Genomic DNA, 27,002 nt, shown 5'->3' with positions numbered 1-27,002 from the left:
AACTAAAACATTTTTTTTTTGCTTTCCTGTCAAACACAGGTCACGCACATATTTGTTCAAAAATTTGAATTTTTGTAAAAATTTATTGTGCCTGTATTTACAATTTGGGGGCCTAAAATTTTGTTTTTCCTGCCAATTTCTGGCACCTAAAACCAGATTTTTTTAGAGCCTATAAATGCAACCTCTATTCATCATGTGCTGTAGGACGCAATCTGGCATAAAAAAAAAAGAAGGGACATTCCACACTTGCCGTCACGGCGACAAGTGGCACTTACTAGCATTCCAAAGTTTGCATACTCATAGACACCAAATAAAGTGGACAGGAGAGAAGCCATCACCACCATAGCCGATTTTGTAGACCGTCAAATGCATTACCCAAAGGTCAAAAATTGGTCTCTATTGGTGGCTAGTTGTCCCGGACCTTTTATTTTTTACAATTATAATTGCTACAATCTCTACATATAATCTCTCATATACATTCCTTAGTGTCATTGTCTGTTGATTTCATCACATATGGGCAATGAAATACACCTTCTACTGTCGCCGAATAGAAAAAAAATAATTCTTGGTCACAATGCTGTTTGATACTGTCACAAGACGTGCCTTTGCAGCAACACCTCGAAGTTGTAAACCACTCACTGCTCGTAGATAAGCCTCACCAAAAATTACATGTACATAAGCGCACGCACCTAAGGGCAGTTTACGTCCTGCTACCCACCAAAATTTGGCTGTGCTGGCTGGATTAGCAGTTCAATGGCTGCAGTTGCCAACTCAGCTCAGCACATGTGTAAGGTAACATTGTGTGCACTAGACAATGCTGTTGATGGGCTATCAATGAATGAGCCATATGTCTAATATTTTGTTAGAAGGTGATGGACACGGTCACAACAAAGCTAAGGCGACTGGTCGTTGCTTTGTACACGTTGGAGCGAGCCACACCAATTAAGAAATACTTAAATGTATTGCACATGCTTTTAGTGCGAAGCACTTTAGAGGCCAGCCTGCTGTATGCTGTCATCGTTGCTTGGCGTGATGCAGGCAAAAACACATATAGCATAGCCAGCATATTGAGTGTGTGCTTGTGCCACGAAGAAGTCTCATTCCTCGGGTTCTTCAAGCTCCCTCAGGCAGAGTGACATGAAGTGTGCGTGTGGACGTTACTAGTAATGTGGCTAGGGAAACGCAACAACACAAACCCCATATAGTAAAAACTGGAAGCGTAATCAGGCAAGAAACAGAAAAAGAGAACAGAAAGAAATAGCAAGAACAATAAAGAGAAATATAAAAAACTGGAAAACATATTGATTCCAGCCCTGCCTAGTGATTTTGGTTTCTGGGCCTCAGTCAAGCTGCAGACCACAATTTTTAGCCCTGGAATCTAGTCTGAATGTATTTGAAAAAATATTGAAATTTGAAGTAGAACCCATCAAAACATGGCCGAGCGTTACGATTCTTGAAACGATGCTTAAAAAAAAAAAACTACTCTTTTCAGTTTAGCAAAATACTTTTTCACAATATCCAAATCACGAGAACACATTAGGCTAGCTACAAAACGAAAAAAGAAAATGCAGGTGCTAACGCCTCCTTTAAACTTCCTATAGCAGTCGCCGGGGCACGATAAATAGATTTGAGCGGTGTCTGTCAATGCCTGCATAACTCGTACTCAGCAAAATGATGGTCTCATTCTTTTAAGGAAGCCAGAAACTCGGCATATATTTCCCAGAAAATTTCGTTGAACTAAAATGATGAAAAATACAAATAACATTTTTAAATTCCCTGACATCACCATTGCGGCTAACGGTGTACAGTTTATCATTCAAGACTAACTTATTGCATCACTTTAGTGCCTGTTTAATTAAGACATTCTTGCAAATTAATACAAGGCGAGTTCAGAGATGGTTGAATTCACCCGCTGTATGTTGAAACATAATGTCTCTCCTTCACCAGTCAAAAAAATAGCAAAATGCAATTCATACGATAACAAGTACGTAATGTCTGATCCAGATATATTTCTAATTTGCAAAGTCACACTTGTTTGCATCACCGTGGTTTCCGCAGGCAGAATATCAGAGATGGCAAACGTGGCTTCTGTTGTGGGCGAGGCATCCAATGCTACCCTGTCAGTCGTTGGGGATTCCCTGGTGATGACAGACTCCCCAAGAGCCGGCAGTGGAGGAGGCGGAGTGCCTGCGTATTTACATGAGAGCGCTCTAAAACACAGAGGCATGCACAACACAAGTTGGCTTGCCACATTTGTAAGCAAGAACTGCGGAAGTTCGCCATCATAGTAATATCTGAAGAGTTACATCCCAAACCCACAATATGATTACGAGAGAAGGCGTAGTGGAAGGTTCTGGAAATTTCTACCATCTGGAGTTCTTTAACGCGCGCCGACATCGCACAACACACAGGCCTCAACCATTTCGCCTGCACCAAAATGTTATCGCCAAAGCGGTAACCAAACCCGTGACCTTCTGGTCAGCAGCCGAGTACCCTAACCACTACACCACCATGACAGACAAGTTTGCCATAATCCTTTTTTTTTTAACACCCACTGCAGGCCGAAGGCATCTTTTGGTGACCTCCAGTGACCATGGAATGTACAAACAGTACATTTTCAGATGAAATCGAACAAACATTGAGTAGGGCCAAAAGCAAACCATATACTTTTTGAATAGTGAACAGCCAAATGCACAAGTTAAGCTAATGTTAGGCTCAAATTTCATTGTTCGGATAGGAGTTTCTACTATAAAAATAATCGTAACAAAAATTTACCACCAGCATTTGCTACCTGCTTTTATCGTGTAAAAGTGTTTTTGAACAAGTCATCTTTTGTTTTCCCAATACATTAGAAGAGGCTCTGCAGAAAGCCACGGATGCCTATCAAAACGATGTTGCCTCTCCAAGGTTACCACATATTCACATTGCCCCAAAGTGCAGTGAAGCAAACTTGAGGGCCAGCACCCAGAGACAAGGGGGACACTCAACATTGAAAAAAAAAAACTCCAAAACAAAAATTCCTGCGATTATATTGACAAGTCTGCTCTGTATGCCCACCCAAATGAGTACAAACATTCATTTTTACGTAGATGGCATCAACAATCTGCACCTTCACGCATATCTTCAGCCATAGAGTTTCCTATAGATACACTATAGGAAACTCTGGCACTAGTGTCTATGGCAGCTGCAACATACGGCACTTCAGCCAGCATGCAAATTATGAGAAGTACATGGATTTGTCTAATCTTTGTTCTCCCAGTTCCAAGAGGCAGAAATTTGTTTCGGGTGAGGACAGGGCACCACCTTCATCCAAAGTGGGGGCGGTGCAGGCATATGTGTTTGAGTGTCATTTCGTGATCTGTATGCCTTGGTAAAAGAAAGCCTTTTGAGAGGGGGGGTCAAGGGGGCATGGGTCAGTGTGCTGTGCCATTAGTGCCACCAGGAGATGCTTTGTCACAGAACTAAGTTCAGCAGTTTTAGGGGCGAAGCTCTTTAAGCAGTGGGTTGTACATCCCCGATGTATGTATGTATGTAATGTATGTATGTATGTATGTATGTATGTATGTATGTATGTATGTATGTATGTATGTATGTATGTATGTATGTATGTATGTATGTATGTATGTATGTATGTATGTATGTATGTATGTATGTATGTATGTATGTATGTATGCATGCAGTAGTAGTAGTAGTAGTAGTAGTAGTAGTTAGCCACCTCTCATTTAGTCCTTGGAATGTTTGCTGGATATAATGAATATTTGTATATGACAAATATATGATGCAAAGATTCAAAAGATGCAAGATGGCCGTACTTTAAGTGTTCACCAGATGGACGGACGGATGCACGCACGGTCGGACGGATGCACGCACGGACGGACAGACAGGCAGGCAGGCAGGCAGGCAGACGGACATATGCACGCATGGACGGACGCAAGGAGATGCCCGGAAAGATGCACGGATGAACTGTCGCACGGACAGATTGAAGGACACTTCACCTCACTCATCATCATCCACTCTCAGGATTGGTTGGTTGGTAACAACTTTATTGTTTACTCTGTGGATATGCTGCAAATTTTCCATTCCTTTCCTGGCCAATTAAAATTGCTCAGAAAGTTCACAACAGTCCTATTGTTTGAAGCAAAACCAAAATAAAAATAAACAAACCTGCAAGTGTGTGACACCAGCAAGCACAAAGACTAGGTAAATCTGTGTACTACCCATCATTATGTTGGTTGAACGATCTCAGTGCCAGAGTTCCCTCTGGTAAATATTGTAGAAAAGTACGCCTTTCACAAAAATAATTGTTGGTGTGCAGCTTTGCGTGATGGCTATCCGTGGGAAAGCATATTTTTGACCCACATAATCATTTTAAATTTTTTGTACCAATTCAATTACAATCATTTAATGGCTTACACAAATCTGGGAGATACACGACTGTAAGTCGGGAACAGTGGTGCCATCAAGCTGCTAAGTGTGTCAGAGAGGCATATGAAAAGTGGCTTTAGAGTGCGAAATGTGTCAAAGTAAGCTGTAGCACTTTCTTATTGTACAACTCTGGCCAGCACAGGCCCACGCCTCGCTTAGGCTTCTTGTTCAAAGTTGCCCTCGCTTAGGCTTCTTGTTCAAGGTTGTTTTGTCATTAGGTCTGATGGTAGACCTCCTCGACCGACAACAGTTATGAAAAAATAAAGAGAGGTAAGGGCCTTTTTTTAAAACACATATTACTTTGCTACAGGTGCTGCTCTGTACTTTAGAACTGACGAAATTCTACACCTTTCTTTGAAGAATAAGATTATTAAGATATGCTCAGTGTTACACAAATTTAATTCTAAGAAGTGTTCATTTTCAAATAGTCATAACTTTTACTGTATTGTTTGTTTTGATACTGCAAGAACAAGCATATATCTCTTGCAGGCAGTGTATAATACAACTTTTGGTGCTGCTGCTGTATTGTAAAAAATTTGGCTAGTATGAACATATTCATGATGGTTAGTTCGAACAAAGAGGATTTTGCAACCACTGGACACAAACCTACGTGGCCTTCATCTAGTCACTGGATCGCCCGGCGTGACATGGCCACTTGCTGTAACACGCTTCCGATAAAAAACAGCGTCACCGCAGTTATGCCGGAGGCTTACGTCACTACTGTTGGCTGTAAAACCCAAGCTGCCAAACCGACCGAGCGCAGCGTTGGCATGTTTGCCTCGCTGCTGCTACCAGATTATTAAAAGTCGTTATGTTTCATGCTGGGATCCGTCCTGCTGTCAACAGTAACTCGGAATCTGAACAAAACGCAACGCCATGAACGAGCAAGAGGCCCTACAACAATGGCTTGCCCAACTACAGAGGCAGCTGCCCACCGAGCACGAGCTTATTCAGAAACAAGGGCAATAGCTTCAGGAACGGCCGCACCAACGCAGTTATTCCGTGCAGCATCAACCTGGCAGCGACTCCTCAACTCTGCTCGTGCCTGGCGGCTCCGCTGAAGACCTCACAATCTCTGCAAATGGCATCTGGAGAGGCTCTTTCAACTTTACACCATTCTGCACGAACTCGCCCGAAGTATGGTTCCACCAAGTCGAGGCCCAATTTCCCCTGGCATGCATCACGCAACACCGAACGCGTTATGACTGTCGTTGCCCGCCTCAACGCCTGCTATGCCAACCAGGTTCGGGACGTCCTCATCAACCCAGCAACAACCAACCCTTATGAACACCTCAATAGTGAACTTATACGCCGCCTGTCACTATGACTAGCAGGTGCGACAACTTCAGTCAGTAGAACTTGCCGAGCGCAGGCCTTCGCAGTTTCTTCGCCACATGCATGCTCTTGTCGGTAACATGGATGTGCAAGATTAGTTCCCGTGACCACTTTGGCTGTAACGACTTCCATCACATATCCAGGCCATTCTGCAGGCACAGCCAACACTACCTCTCCATCAGCTTGCCGAGATTGCTAATCGCGTCATCAAGGTATCTTTGCCACAGCCATCACCCTCCATCCAGGCTGTTGCCATTGCACCGAACACCACAGAACTTGTGCGCCGCATCAAGAAAATCAATAGGCAGCTCAGATCCATTGAACAACATTTAGGCGAACACTTTGTGATGCACCCAAGCCACCACTGGCAAACCCAAGACCATCAAACCACCTCATCGCAGCAGCCTGTCAAGAACGGTTGTTGTTTCTACCTTCGAGCACCTTCACTACTCCATCTACCATCAAGTTACAAGCTACCATCTACTTTCTACAATCAAGTTACAAGCTACCATCTACTTTCTACCATCAAGTTACCAACCGCCTTGACTACTCAATAGAATACACGAATTTCACAACGAAGTTATGGAAGCGTCAAGTAAATCATTTAAAACATGGCTCATTTCACAAAATATTAAGTTTGTCTGACAAAGCTGCTGCATGTATGTTCAATTTCCGTGTCTTAATTGCAAATTTTAATTGTTGACTTGGGTGAAATGACCTATCAGTGTATTATGTAACATTTTTTTGTTGTTTCTTTGCAGACATAACGCGTTTATTCTCGCTTTTCTACTTTTTCGTACACATGTTCCTTTAATTTCGTGACTATTCAATGCAATATGTCTGTACAGTATACTTTGTATTGACTTGCGCTATGTATGGACTGCGTGCCGAACTGTCGTAGGAGCAGAAGCCTTTATCAGGCCACATGGCATTTAGCTTCTTCTTCCTTTCTGTTATAAACAGAAGAAATAAAGTCAATTCAATTCAATCGACGCTTTGGGAACAGTGTCAACCACCCTGCTCCACTGGTCACGAGAGAAAGGCCAACAGCAGCTTGCAGAGACGGCTGCGAGCTGCCAACCTGAAGGCCGTCGCATCTTTGTCTGACCAATTCACGAAGCAGCGTTACATGGTCGACAGCGGTTTCGACATTTGCTGGTACCAGCGATACCACTTTCGAAGTCCTCATACACCAACATCTTTCGAGCTCAGCGTAGTGAACCAATCCACAATCAAGACATACGGCTCCCTGCGCCTGCACATCCAGCTCAAGAACCTATGCCGCGACCTTCACTGGAACTTTTTCATCGCCGATGTCGCCGAGCCGATCATCAGCTCAAACTTTCTGGCTCACTACAACCCCCTTCAAGACTGCCTCAACGACCGGTTCATAGACACGGCAACGGGACATTCCTCACCAGGTCAGCGAACAACCAAGCATCAAAGTACTAGGCGTTAAAAATCACTCGCCGTACCATGCCATCTTCGCCGAATTTCCCGGCTTGACGCACCCCAGTGAACTGCCTCGCAAGGTGCAGCACAACACCGTGCACTACATCCGGACCACTTCAGGCCTGCCAGTTTTCTGCCGTGCCCGCGGCCTTGCCCTAGACCGCATGCGCATAGCCAAAGCAGAGTTTGAGGCCATGCTCCACAAAGGAATCGTCCACCGTTCTGACAGTCCATAGGCTTTGTCACTCCACCTTGTTTTGAAGACCGAAGGTTGGCGGCCCTGTGGTGACTACCGCGCCCTCAACGCACACGATCCCATACAGGTACCCTGTCTACCACGTACAGAACTTCGCCCATCGCATTCATGGCTGCCCCATGTTCTCCGTTCTAGACTTGGTGAAGGCTTACACATAGCTACCCGTGAATCCGGATAACGTCCCGAAGAGAGCTACCACCACACCCTTCGGTGTTCGAGTTTCTCTTCATGAGCTTCAGCCTGCAGAACTCTAGACAAACCTTCCAGTGCTTCATCGACGAAGTGGTCTGCGGCCTAAACTTCTGCTTCGTCTACCTTGATGACATACTTGTATATTCCAGGGACGCCGAAGAGCACTACAGGCACCTTCATCTGCTCTTCAAAAGCCTTGATGACCACACTCTACTCGTCAATATCTAAAAATGCACGCTAGGCGCTTCCGTTGTCCACTTCCTCGGCCATGAAGTTTCATCTGAGGGAACTTGGCCCTTGCCCTAATGCCATCTCCGACCTGCAAAATTACCCTCGACCCCGCACCACTAAAGAGCTTCGCCGTTTTCTCGGCATGCTGAACGTCTACAGGCAGTTCTTGCCACACGGAGCCAAACACCAGGCGCACATCCACGATGCTTTGGCTGGGCTACGAGAGAACCAACCCATCACGTCGACACCGACATTACCGAAAACCTTTGAAGAATGCAAAGCCTCTCTCTGCACCGCCACACTCCTCACCCATCCCGTGCCAGACACACCCTTGGTACCCTTCATGGATGCATCTAGCTTCGCCATCGCCGCCGCCCTCATGCAACGCATGGCAGCACCTGGCATCCCTTGGCCTCCTCGAAAAAAACTCGCTACTCCTTGAACTGCCAGTTCCACTGACGAAACTATGACCACCCGCCCTACAAATTATCCGGCCTACTACAAAGAACGTCTGGCGATATAGGAAGCAGTCCAACCCTTTCCCCATATTCTCGAAACACAGAACTGCACCATCTACACCGACCACAAGCCTCTCACCTACGCTTTCTCTCAACGTCTCAACAAACTCCCGCCTGTTCAGCAAAACCAACTCTCGTTCATCGCACAGTTCACCACCGACATCCAACATGTCAGCGGGAAAGATGGCATGGTTGCCAATGCGCTGTCACGTGTAGGCACAATCACCTTGGTGTAGATAACAGCAGACATTTTTGCCGAGGGTCAGACCACGAATGCCGAACTGCAGGAACTCCTCAAGGGCACGGCTTCACCACAGCTACAAGAAATTTCCATACAAGGGTCGGCAAGAACAATCTGCTGCGACATATCGACAGGACGAAGCAGGCCCTATGTGCCCCTGTCCCACCGCCGTGGTCTTTTCAACCAGCTTCAAAACCTCAGCCACCCCGGCATACGTGCCTCTACACGCCTCGTTGCTGCCCACTATGTCTGGCCCTCCATGCAACGGAATGGTCACATGTGGGCGTGCATCCGCATTCACTGCCAATGCACTAAAATCACCAGGCATGCCACATCACCACTTGAAACATTCCCTCAGATCCACAGGTTTATTCGGCACATCTACCTCGGCATCACAAGACCATTTCCCTCGGCTGAACTCTACCGTTAAGCCACACCGCCATCCATCGACCAGAACACTCGATGGCCCGTGGCATGGCCCCTCGAGGAAATCACCATGGAAGACGTCGCGTCAGCCTTCTCCGGCTAGATTGCTCATTTCGGCGCCCCTCGCCATGTATATACCGACCAAGAACGACAGCTTGAGTCTCAGCTCTTCGGGCTCCTCAAACTGACTATCGGTTTTGAATGCTTGAGGAGCACCAGTTACCACCCCTGCATGAATGAAATTATTGAGAGTTTCCACTTACACTTCAAAGCAGCCATTATGTGCTACCCGTACTCAACGTGGCTCGAGGCCATCCAAGCCGTCATCCTCGGTCTTCACGCCACCTTCAAGCCGGACGTCCATCCTATGCCAGCAGAGCTGGTCTACGGGGGAACCACTCCGTCTCCCAGGTGAATTTACCGCAGCTCTAGCATCCAGCACATAGTCAGACCCCACCGACTTTGTCACCCGGCTCTAAAACACCATCGCCGCCTTACGCTCGTCTGCTACCGCCCACCACAGCAAGCAGGCACCTTTAGTGTTCAAGGAGCTAGCATCATGCACGCACACTTTCCTCTGCAACAACACCGTCTGCCGAACTTTCCAGCCACCCTACAGGGAACCCTACCTAGTCATCCATCGCACCAAGAACTTCACTCTGCGCCTGAACTTCACTCTATGCCCGCTTCTTTCACGACACGCTCTGCACATCTGGTATGCCACTCAGATTTTGCTTCTTTCTGTGACAGCCGCACAAAACGGCTGTCAGTGTCCATGACGTGGCCAGATTTTTCAGAAATTCCCCGACTTTTCCATAAATTTTCCAGAAGGGTCCACATTCCCCGACTTTTCCAGATTTTCCAAGTTGGTAGACACCCTGAAGTCATTAAGTTTCATGTTGGGATCCGTCCTGTCAACACGGAACCCCGCAAGGACACAAAACACAAGAAAGTACACGACAAAAGCACTGTTCATCAATTGATAGTTTAGTCCAAAAATGCGGCATGCATAAACAGAAAAGGAGGCACTGACATTAACACCCCTGACTAAGTACCTAAACATGAGTGCTGTAGAAATAAATCCGCAGCATCAGTGAGAGCTTTTGAAGAGCAACAGCTATTGAGCGTTTCGCGTCGTGTTTGCATTGACCATCACGAGTTGTTTGTCCCTTTTCTCGTTGCTTACCAAGCAACAGTGTCATTTCAACTGCGGAAAAATATCTGCACCTCAAAGTGATGTTTTTTTACTGACATTGCATTTTTATAAAAAGTCTACACTGTTTAAAAAAGACACCCTGTATTATATTACTACACATATACACAAACAAAAAAGGCAGTTTGGTTTATTGCTATAATTAGTTCCAAAAAGCACTCTTCTGGCCTTCTGTGCTCTGTTAACCTCAGTTGCCTATGTTTCACCTCTCTTCCATACCTCCAAATACTATGAGTGAACTGTGCTTTGGTGTATATTGCATTGTGTGTTTCTTATTTACACTTATGTTCCGTTCGGCTTTCGCCCACAAAGCCTGTCTGGATTGCTCAGCACAAACTGCGCGTCATTGTTCTAGAAGGTTCATGGTTATTGTAGATAGTTCTGTTAGGATTGCACATAAGACGCGAACACTCGAGATTACTTTAGAGCTTGCGCGAAGACCCGTGATAAGGACGGAATATTGAATGAATGAATATTCGACGGCATATGTGTAAATACCGATGCGCTTCACCACTTGCCATTGATTGATTGATATGTGGGGTTTAACGTCCCAAAACCACCATATGATTATGAGAGACGCCATAGTGGAGGGCTTCGGAAATTGCAACCACCTCGGGTTATTTAACGTGCACGCAAGTCTGAGCACACAGGCCTACAGCATTTTCGCCTCCATCAAAAATGCAGCCACCACAGCCACAGCAGGTATTCGATCCGGCGACCTCTGGGTCAGCAGCCGAGTACCTTAGCCACTAGACCATCGCGGCGGGGCGCGCCGCTTGTCAATTGATCGATGGCCGATGCTCTTTTCGTTGCTATCAGCACCGGTGTCTTGCTGTAATCCGACTTTCCTTTTACATGGCCACAAGTTCGGCCCAATAGAGAGTTTAGCCTGCTCCTTTCAGCCACGTTACAACACCGCGACATCTGGCAGAAGTGCTTCCCGGCCCATGTACCCAACTCCCCCCTCTATCCGTGAGCAAAGCCCACATCGTCAAGAAGACGTCGGCGCCAAGAAACGTGCCGCTACTATGTTAGAGACACGTGTGCAACTCCCTAACAAAAACGTGAACATCTTTGTAGAATAGGTGACCCCGCTGTTTTACCACGCCGACTCCAGCATGACAGAGGAGAAGCGAGCTTCCTTACGACAGCTGTCAAACGAAAATTCTTTGGATTGATCAGTAACCCGCCGAAGACTGTCGCCGAATTTGCTTTCGAAACATCTACACTTGAGAAGACACTTGAGAAGACACTCGACATGCGGACACGGCAATATAACTTCTAAGCTACATTCATCGACATACGAGCGCTAGGAACTACCAACCTGTGTGAGACGATCCGAGCGATCGTGCAAGAGGAGCTACGAAAATTGCTACGTTCAGCGCAGCCTAAAGTGGACTCCATCGCGAATGTCGTACTCTAGGAGATCCAGCAAGCGCTGGGCGTTCCTCAGCTTCCAGAGCAGCAGCTGCAAGCTATGAGCTATGCTGAAGCAGCCCTTTGGCAGAGCCCCTACAGAATTTTGACACGAGAACAAAAGGCGATAGAGACAAGTCAACGAAATGCTACGGACGACATAATCTAGCTGTCCAAGAGCCCCTGGGCGTCTACCTTGCTGTTGGTGAAGAAGGACGGAACCCTACGTTTCTGCATCGACTATCGTCGCACAAACGAAGTGATAAGCTATGCTGAAGCAGCCCTATGGCAGAGCCCCTACAGAGCTTTGATGCGAGAACAAAAGGCATAGAGACAAGTCAACGAAATGCTACACGACGACATAATCTAGCTGTCCAAGAGCCACTGGGCATCTACCTTGCTGTTGGTGAAAAAGGACGGAACCTTACATTTCTGAGTCGACTATCGTCGCACAAACTAAGTGATGAAGAAGGACGTGTATCCCCTCCCACGGATAGACGACACCCTGGATCGACTCCACAACGCAAAGTACTTTACGTCGGTGGACCTCAAGACTGGCTATTGGCAAATTGCAGTCAACAAGACAGACCGAGAGAAGACTGTGTTTATAACACCAGACTGCCTCTTCAAGTTCAAGGTCGTGCTCTTCGGTCTTTGCTCGACATCTGAGACTTTTCAATGCGGTATGGGTACAGTGCTAGCAGGATTTAGGTGGAAGACTTGTCTTGTTTACTTAGACGATGTCGTCTTTTCCTCGATCTTTGACGAGCATCTTCAGGGCCTTCAGGCTGTATTTCAAGACATCAAGACATTCGGACTCACCCTGAAGCCACAAAAATGCAGATTCGCACACGAGCAGCTCTTGTTCCTGGGACACGTGATTAGCAAGTCTGGAGTCTGTCCCGACCCGCAGGAAAACAGCTGCAATCACCAACTTCCCATTGCCTACCGTCAAAAAGACCATGCGCCAATTTCTTGGCCTGTGCGCCTATTACAGGCGGTTTGTCAAAAACATCGCCCGCGTTACCGAACCACTCCCTACCCTTATCAGGACAGACGTGGAGTTCCAAGTGGGAAACGCCACAGGAGGAAGCATTTCAGAAACTGAAAATAAGCCTGCAGACGCCTCCATTACTTGCGCATTTCGATTCACACCAACGCAAGCCGCGTAGAACTCAGCGCTGCTCTTGTGCAGAGAACTAACCGATTAGAAAGAGTGATCAGTTATGCTAGCCAGTTGCTCTCAAAGGCACAGGCCAACCAATCCACAACAGAAAAGGAATGTCTCGCCATCATCTGGGCTACATCAAAGTTCTGGCCCTGCCTTTACGACAGGCTCTTCAAAATTGTGAGCGACCACCGCGCCTTGTGTTGGCAAACTTGAAAGAGCTTTTGGGGCGCCTTGCACAGTGGAGCCATATACTTCAGGAATTCGACGTTACCGTCGTTCACAAATGTGGAAGAAAACACTCGGACACCGACACCCTGTCTAATGCTTCCATCGAACCGCCTGCGCCGGGCGACTCGAATGATGAATGTTTCTTGGAAACCATGAGTGCCGACGACTTCGCCGAGCGACAACGAGCCGACCTGGAACTGAAGAGCGTTGTGCGATTCCTGAAGGATAACAGCGCCACTTTTCCAAAGGTATTCAAGAGAACACTGGCGTCGTTCTTCCTGCAAAACTGATTTCTCCTAAAGAACTTCTCGCCCCTTAGAGCTAAACACCTTCTCGTGGTTCTCTCAGTAGTGAGACCATAAGTCCCCCAGGCCCTACACGATGATCTGATGGCTGGACATCTTTTTGTTTCCCGTACGCTCGCAAGAATACAGAAAAAGTACTGCTGGCCACGACTTACGGCCGACGTCACTCGTTACATCAGGACATGCCAAGAACGCCAACAACGAAAGACATCGCCAAAAAGACCAGCACGCTTCCTTCTGCCATTACCACCTCAACGACCGTTCCAGCAAATCGGTAGGGACCTACTGGCACCGTTTCCTATGTCGACTTGCCGGAATAAATGGACCGTTGTCAACACTGACTATATCACCTGCTACGCCAAAACAAGGGCTTCACCTGAAGGCAGTGCCGCCGTAGTAGCCAAGTTCTTCAGTGAGAACATCGTCCATCGTCATGGTGCCCCAGAGCTTCTCATCACCGATAGAGATATGGCCTTTACTGCTGATTTCACTCAGGCAATCTTGAGACATAGCCAGACAAGCCACCGCCACATCCCTGCCTACCACCCACAGACCGAGTAGCTAAACAAGACAATCACCAACATGCTGGCCATGTACGTCGCTGTAGAACACAAGACATGGGACGCCATCTTTCTATACGTGACCTTCGCATATAACACAGCCGTCCAGAAGACGAAGATGCCGCCGTACGAGTTGGTCTAAGGAAGAAACCTGGCAAACAACGCTTGACGCAATGCTCCGCAATGTCGCGGATGAAGAAAACCTAGACGTCACCTTCTATCTTTAGCACGCTGAAGAAGCTCGTCAACTTGGCCGCCTAGGCATCACTAATCAGCAGACGACCAACCGCCGCCATTACAATCTTCGATGAAGCTTCATGGAATACCAGCCCGGTCACCATGTTGGGGTATGGGCGCTGATACGTCGACGTGAGCTCAGTAAAAAACTTCCGCGACGATACTTTAGACCGTACCGGTTGGTTTGACGTCTCGGCACACTCGATGACGAGGTTGGCCCGACGACATCACGAACTCTCATCGACGGCGTGCGCAAGCTGAAGTAGTTCATGCCGTGCGCCTCAAGCCATTTTATGTGCGTTAATAAAATTGAGGACTGTGTTTTTTGTTGTTGTTTCTCTATTATCCTGCTTTATTGTTTGTACCTGCTTATTATTTTGCTTTTCTTTTTGCTTTACTGTTGTTATTTTTATTGTTCATGTATTTCCTCCCATGTTCAGTTCAGTTTTAAGCATTGGAATGATGCTTTTTCAGAGGGGGCAATGGCACGTGCGTTTCTTATTTACACTTATGTTTCATTCGATTTTCGCCCACAAAGCCTGTCTGGAATGCTCTCACACATGCATCCTGGGAAGTATCTGCCTTGAATGACAGCAAGTTTGAGGGGGGAAAGCCCCTTGGCAACCCACGCACCCTCGCTTGCACATAATATGGCATTGTTTTGCTCGAGACAAAAAGGCTGGGAGAATCGAGGCAGCTAGGAGCTTATAGTCTCGAAACACCATGCACACTGCCACCACCACTCGTGGAGAGCAACAGGATGGTTGGCTGGTATCGCCAAGCAAGAACAGCACAGAAGTCATTCGCTGGCAGCACAAAGCGAGGGCCACAGTTAAACAGGTTGGCATAATCCCTTTCATTATACTTGTTAACAGTAGCTCTGCAACTCCCAATCCTTGTTTTGTCTTACTAATGCAGCACAGCTGTAAGATGAGCCGTGTTGCCTTGAGTAATTTTTCAATTTTCTACTGACCCTTACTGTACAGCACTACAGTGCAGTCTACTGCTACTGGGAACGTTCCAATGCAAGCCCCGAGTAGTACTGCCAACATAACTGCGGGAGTACACAGAAGGAGCTTCTTGCAATACATGGGTGTATTGAAAGGAGTACACTGCCCAACGCAAGGGATCTGCTGCAAATCTACGCAAGTTTCCTCTCACAGGAATGGCATCCAGACGTGCCCAACTTGCAAGTAGTATACTTTTCAACAATGGACTCCACTGTACATTGAACACCATGTAGTTGAAAGACTCTCGCCCCAGTTATACCCCTTTAACCAATGGCAAGATTTTGTGCGCTTAGGGCAAATTTCTTGGGGGTTTCCTAACTGAAAGCCCATAAAACCTTGGCAAATCGCAGCAGATCAGTGATTAAACAATTATTGGGACACTAGAAGCCATAATGAAAAGTATATTTTTCAAATTATTAAAGTACTCTTTCAGAATACCATTATCCCAAGCTCGCTGTAAGAAATCATGAAAAATGGAAATGCAGCTGAAGATGCCCCTAGCGTAAGCAATTGCAATGCGATGGTCTACCAAGGCCTACGCAGTTGCTAGGTAATAAAAAAAAATTAAGCACGTTGCCTTCAGAAGCAATGTGCTGGAGTTTCATTGAGCCATAGTGGCCAAAATTCAAAATAATTACAAAACCCGCAAGGCCATCGCATATTTCATAGGAAAATTAAAAAGCAAAACTTTCAAAGCTGGTTATTTCTGTTATTTCAGTTTCAGTTTTATTGAGCATTTTCTTCACAGAGTTGCGAAAAAGAAAACGCAAGGATAAGAGCAAAAAACTGCTATATTAGCAGCTTGACGAGGCTCCTACCCCTCCTATCCTATGTTGTTAATTCTATGTTGGTGAAATATAATCAGTCTGAGTGTATAAACTATCAGTCTAAACTATAATTGTTTTTTCACTTTGTTGCCCTTCAAGGCAAGCAAGTGTGCTGACAAAGGGCCATACGAAAGAAGCAGTAGCTCACTGTCAAGGTTGCCGTCAGTTGCTCTATCCGAAGCGTGGAGCCCCGTTGCCCCATTCTCGATGGCTGAAGGCGACAACCAATGCAGCGCTCTGTCTGATAGTCTCCCAGCACCACGAAGCTCGAATGGCTTGCTGGAAGGAGCGTCTTCCAGAGCACTGCGCAACAGACTGGGGAGCAACTCGTTGGGAGAAGCGACCTTGCGCTGAATATCCACAGGACGGGTCAAAGGAGACAAGCCTTTGCTGTTGGAGGGTTCCAAAGCAGCTGCATTCGTAGAGCAGATCGTGAAACTCTCCCCGAATGCGGGGACGCTCGGGGACAGCTGCAACGGTGTGCTAGTTCCCAGGGAAGCAGCTGCCAGTTGCTCTTCGACCATAGATAGCTCGGTCTCCAACCTGAAATTTCAGAATGAATGCAATTTGCATACAACACCGATTAAAGGTGCCCTCTACATTTCAGGGAAATATCTAAAGAAGCCCGCTCAGCCAGAAAAAAACACTGAACATTTGTACATATGACAACACTTACTGAAAGTTTCAAGCCTGTTTGACGAGCCACAATGACCTTAGTGTATACTCTGCAGTACTCCCCATTAATGAACGCAAAAATTTCTGTAGACTGCTTGAGGCCAGCTTGGCCAGACTTTGGCAATGCAGCATGAAGAGCTCAAGGGCAATGCCTTCATCACTAAAGGGAATCCATGTGCTGTGCATCCGCGGTGAAACGCAAAAAAGAGCGACAAGCTTAAAGGTTGTGGCCATGACATCAGCTTTAGTCACCCAGCTACTCAAGGTGATCTTTTCGAGGCTTTCATAACTCAGAAGTCACACGAGAAACATCCCCCCCTTGTCACGTGTCACTAATGATGAGTAGCAATGACATCTTTTTCAGTTATACACAAAATTGTTTTATGCCGGGGTCCACCAAGACTTCAGTGACGTATTTCCATCCCGGAAATTACATAAAAAAACACACAATCACAGAGCAAAGAAAAAAAAAAAAGTTTCGTCAACAGGAGTCGAACCCACCACTTTTCAATCAGCCACAACAAAGGCCGGGCAATTAAAAAACAGAGCTATTTTTACAAGCTGCTTAATAAGCTTGTACTCTTATTCCAAGTCTGTCTTGCATTCAGGCCATTTTCTGTACACCTGCACAATATAAAACTGCTTTTGTGCTATCTAAATTTTCATTTCACTCTGCTTCTTTTTGTAAAGAGATACTAAACTCAGGTGTCAAATCAACAGGCTGACAAATTATTCATGTAAATTAACATTTTGAGTCACTGCAGGCTTGTTATTAAAGAAGGATGTGAATGTAACATGCTTGAATGTCAAGTAGAAATGTCTCGAACTGTACATCAGGGTTGCACCACAAATTTTGCCACATTGACTCAATGAGTACAATTAAACCCCTTTATAAGAGGCATGCTCTGGGCAGCAATTCTTTTCTCTTATATAAGATGTCTTTTATAAGCAGGGTACCTCGTATCCATTTTTGTATCCACCCCTATTTTACTATACGCCCACTGGTGTCTCTTATACCCATTTGTTTCTTATATCAGAGTCAATTTCCCGAAAGCTAGTTATAGCCACTGATCTCTACTAGGGGGAGCTGGATGGCACATCGAGTACGCGTGGTTGAAGCCACTGGATAACGCCGTTCGTGTCCCGGAAGCCACCGCTACGAACAGTATACAGTATACATATTGGACTCATTCCAATACGACATCACATTGGCAAATACAGTAGACTCGTTATAATTAAAACTCTGATAATTCATATTTTCAGTTAATTCAAGCAGAATTCTATTTTTTGGTTGGCCCTCTATTCTTTCAGTGTATTTAAAATATCCTTAATTCAAACTCCATCATTTGGTTAATCTATACTTTTTTCAGTTCCATACCAGAAAATATCCGCTGCTTTACCACTACTATTAAATTTGCATGCTTTATAGTACAATAATAAGTCTAAAAATGAAAAATTAACGCTTCAGGCCTTCAAGGAAAAAGGCTTTGCTAGTAAATGAATGTTTCAAACGAAACACATGCATGGTAAACTGTGATTCTTCTCAACTGATATAGAGAGCTTTGTGCTGAAGGCACATATAGCAAGGAAGCAGTTGGCAATTCAAGATTTCTTTAAGAGATATCATCAGCAGCAAATGGCCGATAAACTTATGGACCTTACACCTCTGCTTTCTGTTCATTACAAGCAGTTGGGGTTCAAAAACGCTTAAGTTTTCAAATCTGATAAAATCATGCCTAATCATAATGTGTGGTGTCACAACACCCACAGTCATATCTGAGAAGTTCTGATAATTAAAACATCTTGATAATTCAAACAAAATTAAGAGGTCCCTTTGAGTTTTAATTAACAAGAATCAAATGTATGTCTCTGTACAGCTAGCATCTGTCTGCAAAAAGAAAAAGAAAGGCAGAATACAAATACTGCACGGCCAACTTACATAAATTCCATCAGCATGACCTCCAGTAGAGGTTCTGAACTTCGGTCCCCAGTTGGAACCATAGATGTGCACACAGTGACTTCAAGTGATTCGCATTTTAACCCTCTTGTAAGGACAAGAGCTACTGACCGAGCAGACGACTATTAATTGAGTACTGGCAGCTTAACTAATGCTGCCAGTCACAGGGCACACGTTGCATCATTTGCATGAAATGGCATTCATCTTGCACGTCATTGTGGTTCTGTGTTCCCGGTCTACATGGGTGTACAAATAGCATTCGCAATATATGTTAATGTTTGTCGTCAGTGTTGTGTGCGTTTTGTTTCCTATTATTACCTTGTCAATGAAACTGCAGAGTTTGCTTCCCTGCCTTGTGGATGGATAAATGTCATGTGCGAAATTCCGGCTTTGCTGCTGCAGTACTGCTTTACCGAAACCACATGGAGGAATCCAAAAAAGAACAAATGCACGTTTGTACATGGTAGGAGGCACTGGTGTCATGTCGGACTCAGCGGAACAAGAATAGCTGCACAAAAGGTTGCTTCAACTATCGTGCTGTAGGTCAAAAAGTTATCACAAAATTGGCAATGGCCATTGATAAAAACTTTCACTTTCGTTATAATTTAGTGACAATTGTTGATATTGCAATTTTTGTAAAGTGCCACCGATTGCGATTACAAATGTTGCACCTGCAGAGTTTAGCAAATGCATTCAATGGGTGAATGCCATCAGCTGAGAATGCCGTTCACTGTACCTGCGTAGCAGCAAAAAAAAAGGGGGGGGCATCGATTCCTGAATGACATTACCTGTGCTGTGTGATAGGGGTATAGACCTATTCCGTGTTTGTAAGCAGCAGTAGGTGCCGTCTGCATACTGAAGCTCTTGTAGCGACGTCACAGCATGCGAGCTCCGTCCAGTCCAAAGCTCACCATTGCAGCCTAAGATCACGTGACAACTGGCACAGCAGCTGCAAAGCTGCCTCCAAGCACAGTGCATCAAGGAGGAGCGTCTCGTGTGCACGTAACGTCACTACAAGCCCCTCAGTACGCAGGCAGCACCTACTGCTGCTTACAAACATGGAACACGTCTAAAGCTTCAATTTGTGCACCTCTCACTTGACAGAGAGGAGGAAAAGAGGTCACTTAGCTGCAGAGTCACCAGGATGCAAGAAATGGGAAGAAAGCAGAGAAGCAATGAAACAAATGGCATGGAGACATCACCGAACACATGTATGTCACTTTGTGTAACGCTGCTCAGTTCCACAGAAATCGTACAATGCAGGATATGCGCACTAGTGCCATTACATTTCACAACAGGAAAAGTGTGTAACATCAATGCTCATCTACCACCCAAACCAAGTTGCACACTGAATAGCATTGCTCAAAAAACCGAAGGAAGTTTCACAGAAGAAGCACGCTTAGGGACTTTCAAGGGATCTGAAAACAATTCCAGCTTCAACATCAGGGCTTTCCGAAGGTTTAAAAAGTTGATACGCATCGAACTACGCATCCTGCAAAGGACAGACATTTTTAAAAAGTGATTTCTGATTAAGAAGCGCACAAAAGAACACTGGGATGAAGCAGAGTGTGTCAGGCAGGGTTGTCTTGTGTGTGTGTCTCTGCTTCGTCCCCGTGCTTATTTGCACGCTTCCTAATCTTGAACCAATTCCAACTAGGCCAAATAGCCGTGTTGAATAATGTCGTATTGTCATCAAGTATCTTACAAGGTGTCCTTTTTCTTGGAAGTCTTTTTCTCAAAAAGCTTGCACCGAGGCGTGCCAGTCACGTTGAGCTCGGGGCTGTTAAGGGTGAAGTCAACGAGTGTGATTTGGCTAGTGTCGACGAGGGGCGTGGTGGCCAGTGACTCCAGCCGGTGCACAATGTGTTCAGCCTCTCTCGCCACCATGGACTGGCTCATGGGTGGAGTCTCCGGTGTGGCCAGCATTTCACCAGTGCCGGACTTCCTGCATCAGACAATTCACATCCCCTTATGGTCTGTCATGGATGGAGCCACATTCTCTCCATCGAATTTGAAGCATTTTATGACGACATCAATATTGAATAGGAGCACACAACAAAAGCCCTTCGCCATGCCATTAAAAGCAGTCCTTCAAATGTGCCCACACGCTCATATAACACCCCACTGACAACAGAGATCCTTGCATTGCTGAAGAAGAAAAACCTCTGGTACTACAAGTGGAGACAGCACAAAGAAAATAAATATTATTTAGGCTAATTTAAACTATTAAGAAATCACACCATGAATCTTGTGAAGCAACAAAAGAAGGTCTATTATTCTCGACATATTTTCCAAGCACAAGGCGATTCTAAGAAAACGAGCCAAATTGTAAAAGAAGTTGTCGGTAAAAAACCAATACAGCGTGTATCACCTGATATAGTCGATGCACATATACTTGATAAATTTAATTTATTCTTTACTGAAATTAGTTCAACCTTAGCTGCAAAGTTCCCTCGTAGCGAAATAAAATGTTTTTCATCCTCCTTATCAAATACATTTGCTCTTCACTACATCAGCGAGGATGAAGTTCATGACACTGTTGCCAATATAAGCACCAACAATGCCAGTCGTCTAGTTGGTATTGCAGCTCGCTTAGTGAAAGATAACATAGATATTTTGAGTTCCATCTTGTGTCACGTATTTAACCATTGCTTGCGTACATCAACGTACCCATCCTGTTTAAAAACACTAAGCTTTTGTTTTAGAAAAGGTCTCAAGTCAAGTGCAGGGATTTGTATTGATGTATTGGCAGCAGTTTAGTTGAATCCGCCAAAACGTCTCCTTGTATCTCGCAGTGGTCTGGCACCCAGCAGAATATGACGTGTATTGAGTGCGTACATCATGCATATGACAGTGTAGAGGGAAACAAGGATGGGGATTTTTTGCTTTTTTTTTTTAAGGGCTTTCACCACACTCAGGGAATCTGTGTATATTACTGTACTTTGTAATTTTAGTTGTTCATGAGTTTAATGACTGCCAATATAGCCTAAGCTTTTACTGTGAAAATGCTGGTGTTTGGATGCAGAATACCGGAATCTGAAAAAGATGGACCGACTGCTGCGTAGGAGACAGAAGTACGAGTTTTTGAGGCATCAGCATAGAATTCTGAGCATGAGTATTTTGCTGCAATTCTAGGAAGTGCGTACAGATATGTGCAATGGATGGGTGCTTGGTAGCTTCTACAAAAGATATACCGCAGCCTATGAGCTGCCACTGCCAATGCGAGACATATGCAGTGTTGGCAGCCAAACAGTGTTAAAGAAGCGGCACGCCCGTTTCTATGGCTAGACCCCTCACACAAAGTGCATAGGGCTGTCTGATGACAGGGCGGTGGACAAGAAGGACAGAACTCCACAAGTCATAAATAGTGGAGCGTACGGGGTGTTCTTTGTTCACATTCACGTTGTAGAAGTAGACAAAAGATCGGTACGATCTTTGGAGATGCACCGACCACTCGTTCGAGTCAATGTACAGACCATCCACGGGGCTAGTGCAAAAACCACCCGTGTAAAGACGAATGTCTATGTGACGGACGGGGTCAAGCATCTTTAAGGCTGTTGGTGTCGCAGACTGATAGGTTATGACCCTGTAATCTAGGGGTGCCCGTATGAGGCTTCTATACTAATTGATCAAACACTTTTTTTTTGTCACCACCCCAGGCAGAGTGCGATGAGACTTAGAATGTTCATCATTTTTAAATACTTTATGTGCGGTATAAAGGTTTGCTTCGTGTTCAAGATTAGGCCTGATAATTTATGTTGTGTTTACAGAAAGACGCTGGCCATGTAGTTTGATTAAGCATGTCATCTTATCTTCTTTTCTGTAACATATATATGTGCATATTAGCAGTAATAAACCAGTTCAAAATCTGCGCTCGTTCTCGCTCTTTGTGTTCGTTGTCTGAAATTGTCAGCGCTGAGAAGTTTAATAACCAATTACCAACTAGCCCAATTCCCCACTTACCTTATCACTTCCATTTGAATTATTGACGGCTTTCCACTTGAGTAGCGTGAAAAGCTATGAAGACGTAATTGCTAAGGTCTATGGACGAGTATATGTTGTTAGCGATGTTGTAATATGATAGCGTTTTGTGATTCGAGAGGCATGCACCAGAAGAGAAAAGCAATTTTTCTATTAGACCTCGCGCATAGCAGCGGGAGTCTCCCCATAAATTGCTATGTGCGTTGAAGTCACCAAGGAGAAGATACGGCTCTGAAAGTTCATCCATTAGAGACTGAAATTCGTGTTTATTCGGTTGATCATGTGGAGGTACGTAAATACAGAAAATTGTCACTAGTTTCTTGAAGGCAACAGCTCGAACAGCTACTGCTTCACGAGATGTTTGAAGCGGTAAATGTGTGCAGACTGTTCTTCGATTAACTATAATGGCAACCCCACAGGATAATGCGACCGCATCATCACGGTCCGCAGCATCTTGGTCAATGAAGCGGTGCCGGGCCAGCATACGTCATCGATGGTCGCATCTTATCTGGACATGTGCCGGATTAAGAAAGGAGTAGAGGGGGCAGAGTGCCGAGAGCAGGGCCACTCAGCCGATGCAATACAGCACGCTTCCAGAGAGCAAATAAGGAGGAATATACCGCACAATGTCAAAACATTCAAAGCCTCAGCATTCACTGTGGGAAAGCAGCAAAGTACACCTAACATCTGCCGCTGGCATGTGTGCCACTACCTTTATTTGAGATAACATATGTTTGTGTAATAACAAATCCAGTCCAAATAACATATTGTTGCTGCTTGTATATATAGCACAAATAGGGCCAATATCAGCGATGTCAGACTATGCATGGGTGCTGTCCTAGCTCATCGGCTGAAGGGAGATTGAAGCAAATTCGTTTTTAAAAGTCATGCAACTCTCGTCGTACTGTGACCTTTCAGGTGAAAGAACTACAAACTGCTCCTGGCTGCTCCGAGTGGCCCAAAAGCAGTCTACCACTCGATGACAGTGCTCCTGCTCCCATTCAACAACTAAAGATGGAGGCTCCAAAAAGAGAACTTTCATCGTTCTCCCAATACAATTTGCTAATGAAATAATGAAGACACACAACACACATTTCGTTGCTGTGTTTTTCCGTGTCTTTGTTATGTGTCCCTGCACTACATCACAATTACCAGCAAGCACCACTTGGCCCAAGAACCATTTCTTTTATGCCTTGATGACTCACTCTACTCGATGAAGTTTATTCCTCCTCTTGGTATTCGAGAATTTTGAGAAAGTGTTTAGTAACTATGCATAAATGACGCCGAAAAGTTTACTGTGGCATGACAGTCTTCTGCAAAACGCACACAAAGAATGGGTGGCTACACCAGAGGAAATGAGCCAGCTTATTAGCTGGCTGCATGTAAAACCAGGCTGCTGTGCTCAGCCCAACAGGCAACTACACGAACTGCTCGGCAATGGCCTCTTCCATGTTCCACCAATCTGCCACTATAGAGAAAGCTGCCACATAATGCCCATAATCTCATCTGCCCACCTAGCTTTCTGCCTCCCCTTGCACACTTTCCCTTCTGTTAGAATGCACTCGGTTACTTTTCATGAGCAGCAGCACAAAAGTGCTGTCTTGCCTATGTGCCCAGTGCACGTTCATTTTTTCTTGGTATTTGCTTCAAGAACGACAAAAGCAGAAGGAAAGATTGATTGATTTGTTGGGTTTAACATCCCAAAACCACCATATGATTATGAGACGCCATAATGGAGGGCTCCGGCAGTTTCGACCACCTGGGGTTTTCTAACGTGCACCCAAATCTGAGCACACGGGCCTACAACGTTTCCACCTCCATCCGAAATACAGCCACGGCAGCCGTAATTCGATCCCGCGACCTACGGGTCAGCAGCCAAGTACCTTAGCCACTGGACCACCGCGGCGGGGCAAAGCAGAAGGAGAGCCGGGAGCCTTTTCTTTAACAAGTTTTTGTCCAGTCGTCGCCATGTTCGCATTAAAGAACAAGTGATGAAGCAAGCAGCCCATCGCAAGATGCTCCCGCAACACCCCATCGGCCAATCAACGGTCAAAAGCAGAACTGTGTTTCTCCTTTACAGAATATGTGTACGTCCACCAAGCGTGTGACTACCCCACCCAAGTAAACTAGAACCCCCCACTCGCAAACGCTTACCTTTCTTCCTGCCTCGCCATAAACAGCGATGCCAGAAATGCAGTTTCATGACGCATACCGCAAGGCCTTTTTAAAAGTGAAGCATTTTTTTGCGTACTGCAAACACTTTCCGCGTTTAAGTATCCATCTATATATTTATCTATCTGTCTAGGTATCTATCCATCTAGTTGCTTACCTCTGTGTGATCTCGTGATCACACCTTAGCTTCACATGAAACAACATAAGTATGGAAGGCTAAGATGATTTGATGAATATAATGCCCGGTCAAGACATAAATAATGTCACAGCCCTCTTGTGTACATCGTGAAACATTTTCCGCCCGACAATTGAATATAACCCCCTTAGCGTATGTGCCACTGGTATGCAAGTATATGCCACAGGTGATTGACACTCAGTATCTATCCAGGAACGACAAGAACACACATGGGTAATTCTAACGTGCGAGCATTAAGAAAAGCCCGAGATCGGCAGTGTCGCCCCGCGACTCCAGAGAATAAATGTCAGGGTCCCAGCAGGAATCGAACCCCCGACATTATCCATGGCAATCAAGCATTCTACCACACAGCCACCCCAGGTCTCGGAACTACTTTTCCAATAAATCCTAATGTTCATGAAACGTCAGTTGTGGTTGCAGTGTTGAATATCCAATTTTATAAATATTATATATGTACTCCTGTGATACAGCCATCACGTCGGGTTAACGTCAATGGTAGTTAGGTGCTATGTGCTGAAGTTGATTTATGTAGCAGTGTCCAGGGCAACCATCCTCACGAGTACCACCGCTTCATATCAGCGTATTACTTCTAGTGTTGCGAATACGCATGGTCCTGTTGGCATTTTTTGCAGTAGTGCAAACAACTGGCTTATAAACATATGCAACTGTTCAACATATGTCTGTGTGTGCCACATTTGTACATATATTTAGCATCATCATTTCATAATGTGTTGCTCAATAAAAAAAATTACTACAACACGGTCACCTTCTCTTCGCATAATGTCGATTCCCATGGTCTGCCATTTTTTCTGAATCTATGAACTAATCAAGTTCGCTTGCTGCAAACGCTAGATTGACTCATTGCACATCTAGACACGAAGTCAGCAAGTGACCTGCGAATACCAAGCTTTAAACCACTTCACGATTAGCTTAGTGGCGTAGCCAGAGGGTGGCTGGCACACCAAGCCCGTTTCACACACACACACCCTTTTTTTTTTTTCATTTTTGTTAAGGCATACAGAGCACAAAAGGGCACTCGACCGCATCTGCCTGCCCGGCCCCCACTACAAATCATGGCAAGGAATATGGTCAAGCTGATTGACAATATATCATTTGCTCACTCACAGCGTTACCACAGAACAACTTGAGAGGATGACCCGAGAGAAACATAACGCAGCACGGTAAGCACGGCGGTCGTGAAACACGGCTGTGCACAAAATGAACACTGAAAAAAGCGCCGTACACTGACGAGCGAGCAGCACTAAAGGAGGGCAAGTGCTACGAAGTTCTGTTGTACTTACTGAACATCTGTATTTAGTAAACTCGGTGCGTCTGAAATCAATAAATAGTTTGTTAGTAACGCCTATAATGCGTCTCCCTTGGGCCCGTCAGTGTTTGGCGCTTATTCTTTCACTACTGTCCATGGATAGCCAACTAGCCCAACACTATATTCTGCTAATGCACAAAATGACAGCCGCTACTTACGCGTTATTCTTCAGCTTTTTGGAGATTCAAGCTAGTCCCACACTTTGCCGGTGCCTATGAACAGCACGTCACACCACACTCAAGTAAATACCGGCCGCAGCAGCCGTTGTCGAGACGTTTAAATGCGCCAAGAAACACGCGCTCCTATCGACGGCCAACCGGGTTAAGACCACAACCTACTGTATTTTAATGACCTGCCCAGCGAGCGAAGCGCCAGCATGCCCTTTCTGGTATAGGCGCCTGCCGTTATGCACCCTGTGGCGCTGCAACTTACCTCATCTGCTATTCGATAATAAAGATAGTAAGCTTAGAATACAGGAGGTCACGTTAGAGATAACAGATAAATACAAATATCTGGGCGTATAGATAAGCAATGGGACCAAGTATCTAAGGGAATATGAAATATACGTGACGGCTAAAGGTAACAGGAATGCAGCAGTGATGAAAAATAGGGCACTGTGGAATTACAATAGGTAGGATGTTGTGAGAGGAA

At 45.4% G+C, this 27,002-nt stretch overlaps 1 protein-coding gene across 2 annotated transcripts in view; it reads right to left on the bottom strand.

The window, feature by feature from the left end:
• Nucleotides 1–26,648, bottom strand: part of LOC119163054 (uncharacterized) — a 149,105-nt gene extending 122,457 nt beyond the window's left edge. For both annotated transcript variants that reach the window (XM_037414988.2, XM_075874304.1), the window contains exons 1-4: nucleotides 26,510–26,648; nucleotides 20,381–20,620; nucleotides 16,192–16,586; nucleotides 2,045–2,187 (exon numbers count right to left, since the gene is read on the bottom strand). In XM_037414988.2, the coding sequence (XP_037270885.2) occupies nucleotides 2,045–2,187; nucleotides 16,192–16,586; nucleotides 20,381–20,601 (759 nt within the window). In that variant the 5' untranslated portion in view covers nucleotides 20,602–20,620; nucleotides 26,510–26,648. The remainder of the gene's footprint in view (nucleotides 1–2,044; nucleotides 2,188–16,191; nucleotides 16,587–20,380; nucleotides 20,621–26,509) is intronic.
• Nucleotides 26,649–27,002: the final 354 nt, after the last annotated feature.

Source organism: Rhipicephalus microplus, chromosome 9 (genome assembly GCF_043290135.1).
Source record: "Rhipicephalus microplus isolate Deutch F79 chromosome 9, USDA_Rmic, whole genome shotgun sequence".
NCBI lineage: Eukaryota > Metazoa > Arthropoda > Arachnida > Ixodida > Ixodidae > Rhipicephalus > Rhipicephalus microplus.
Note: the sequence above shows the minus strand (reverse complement) of the source record. Positions and strands in the feature narration are given on the sequence as shown.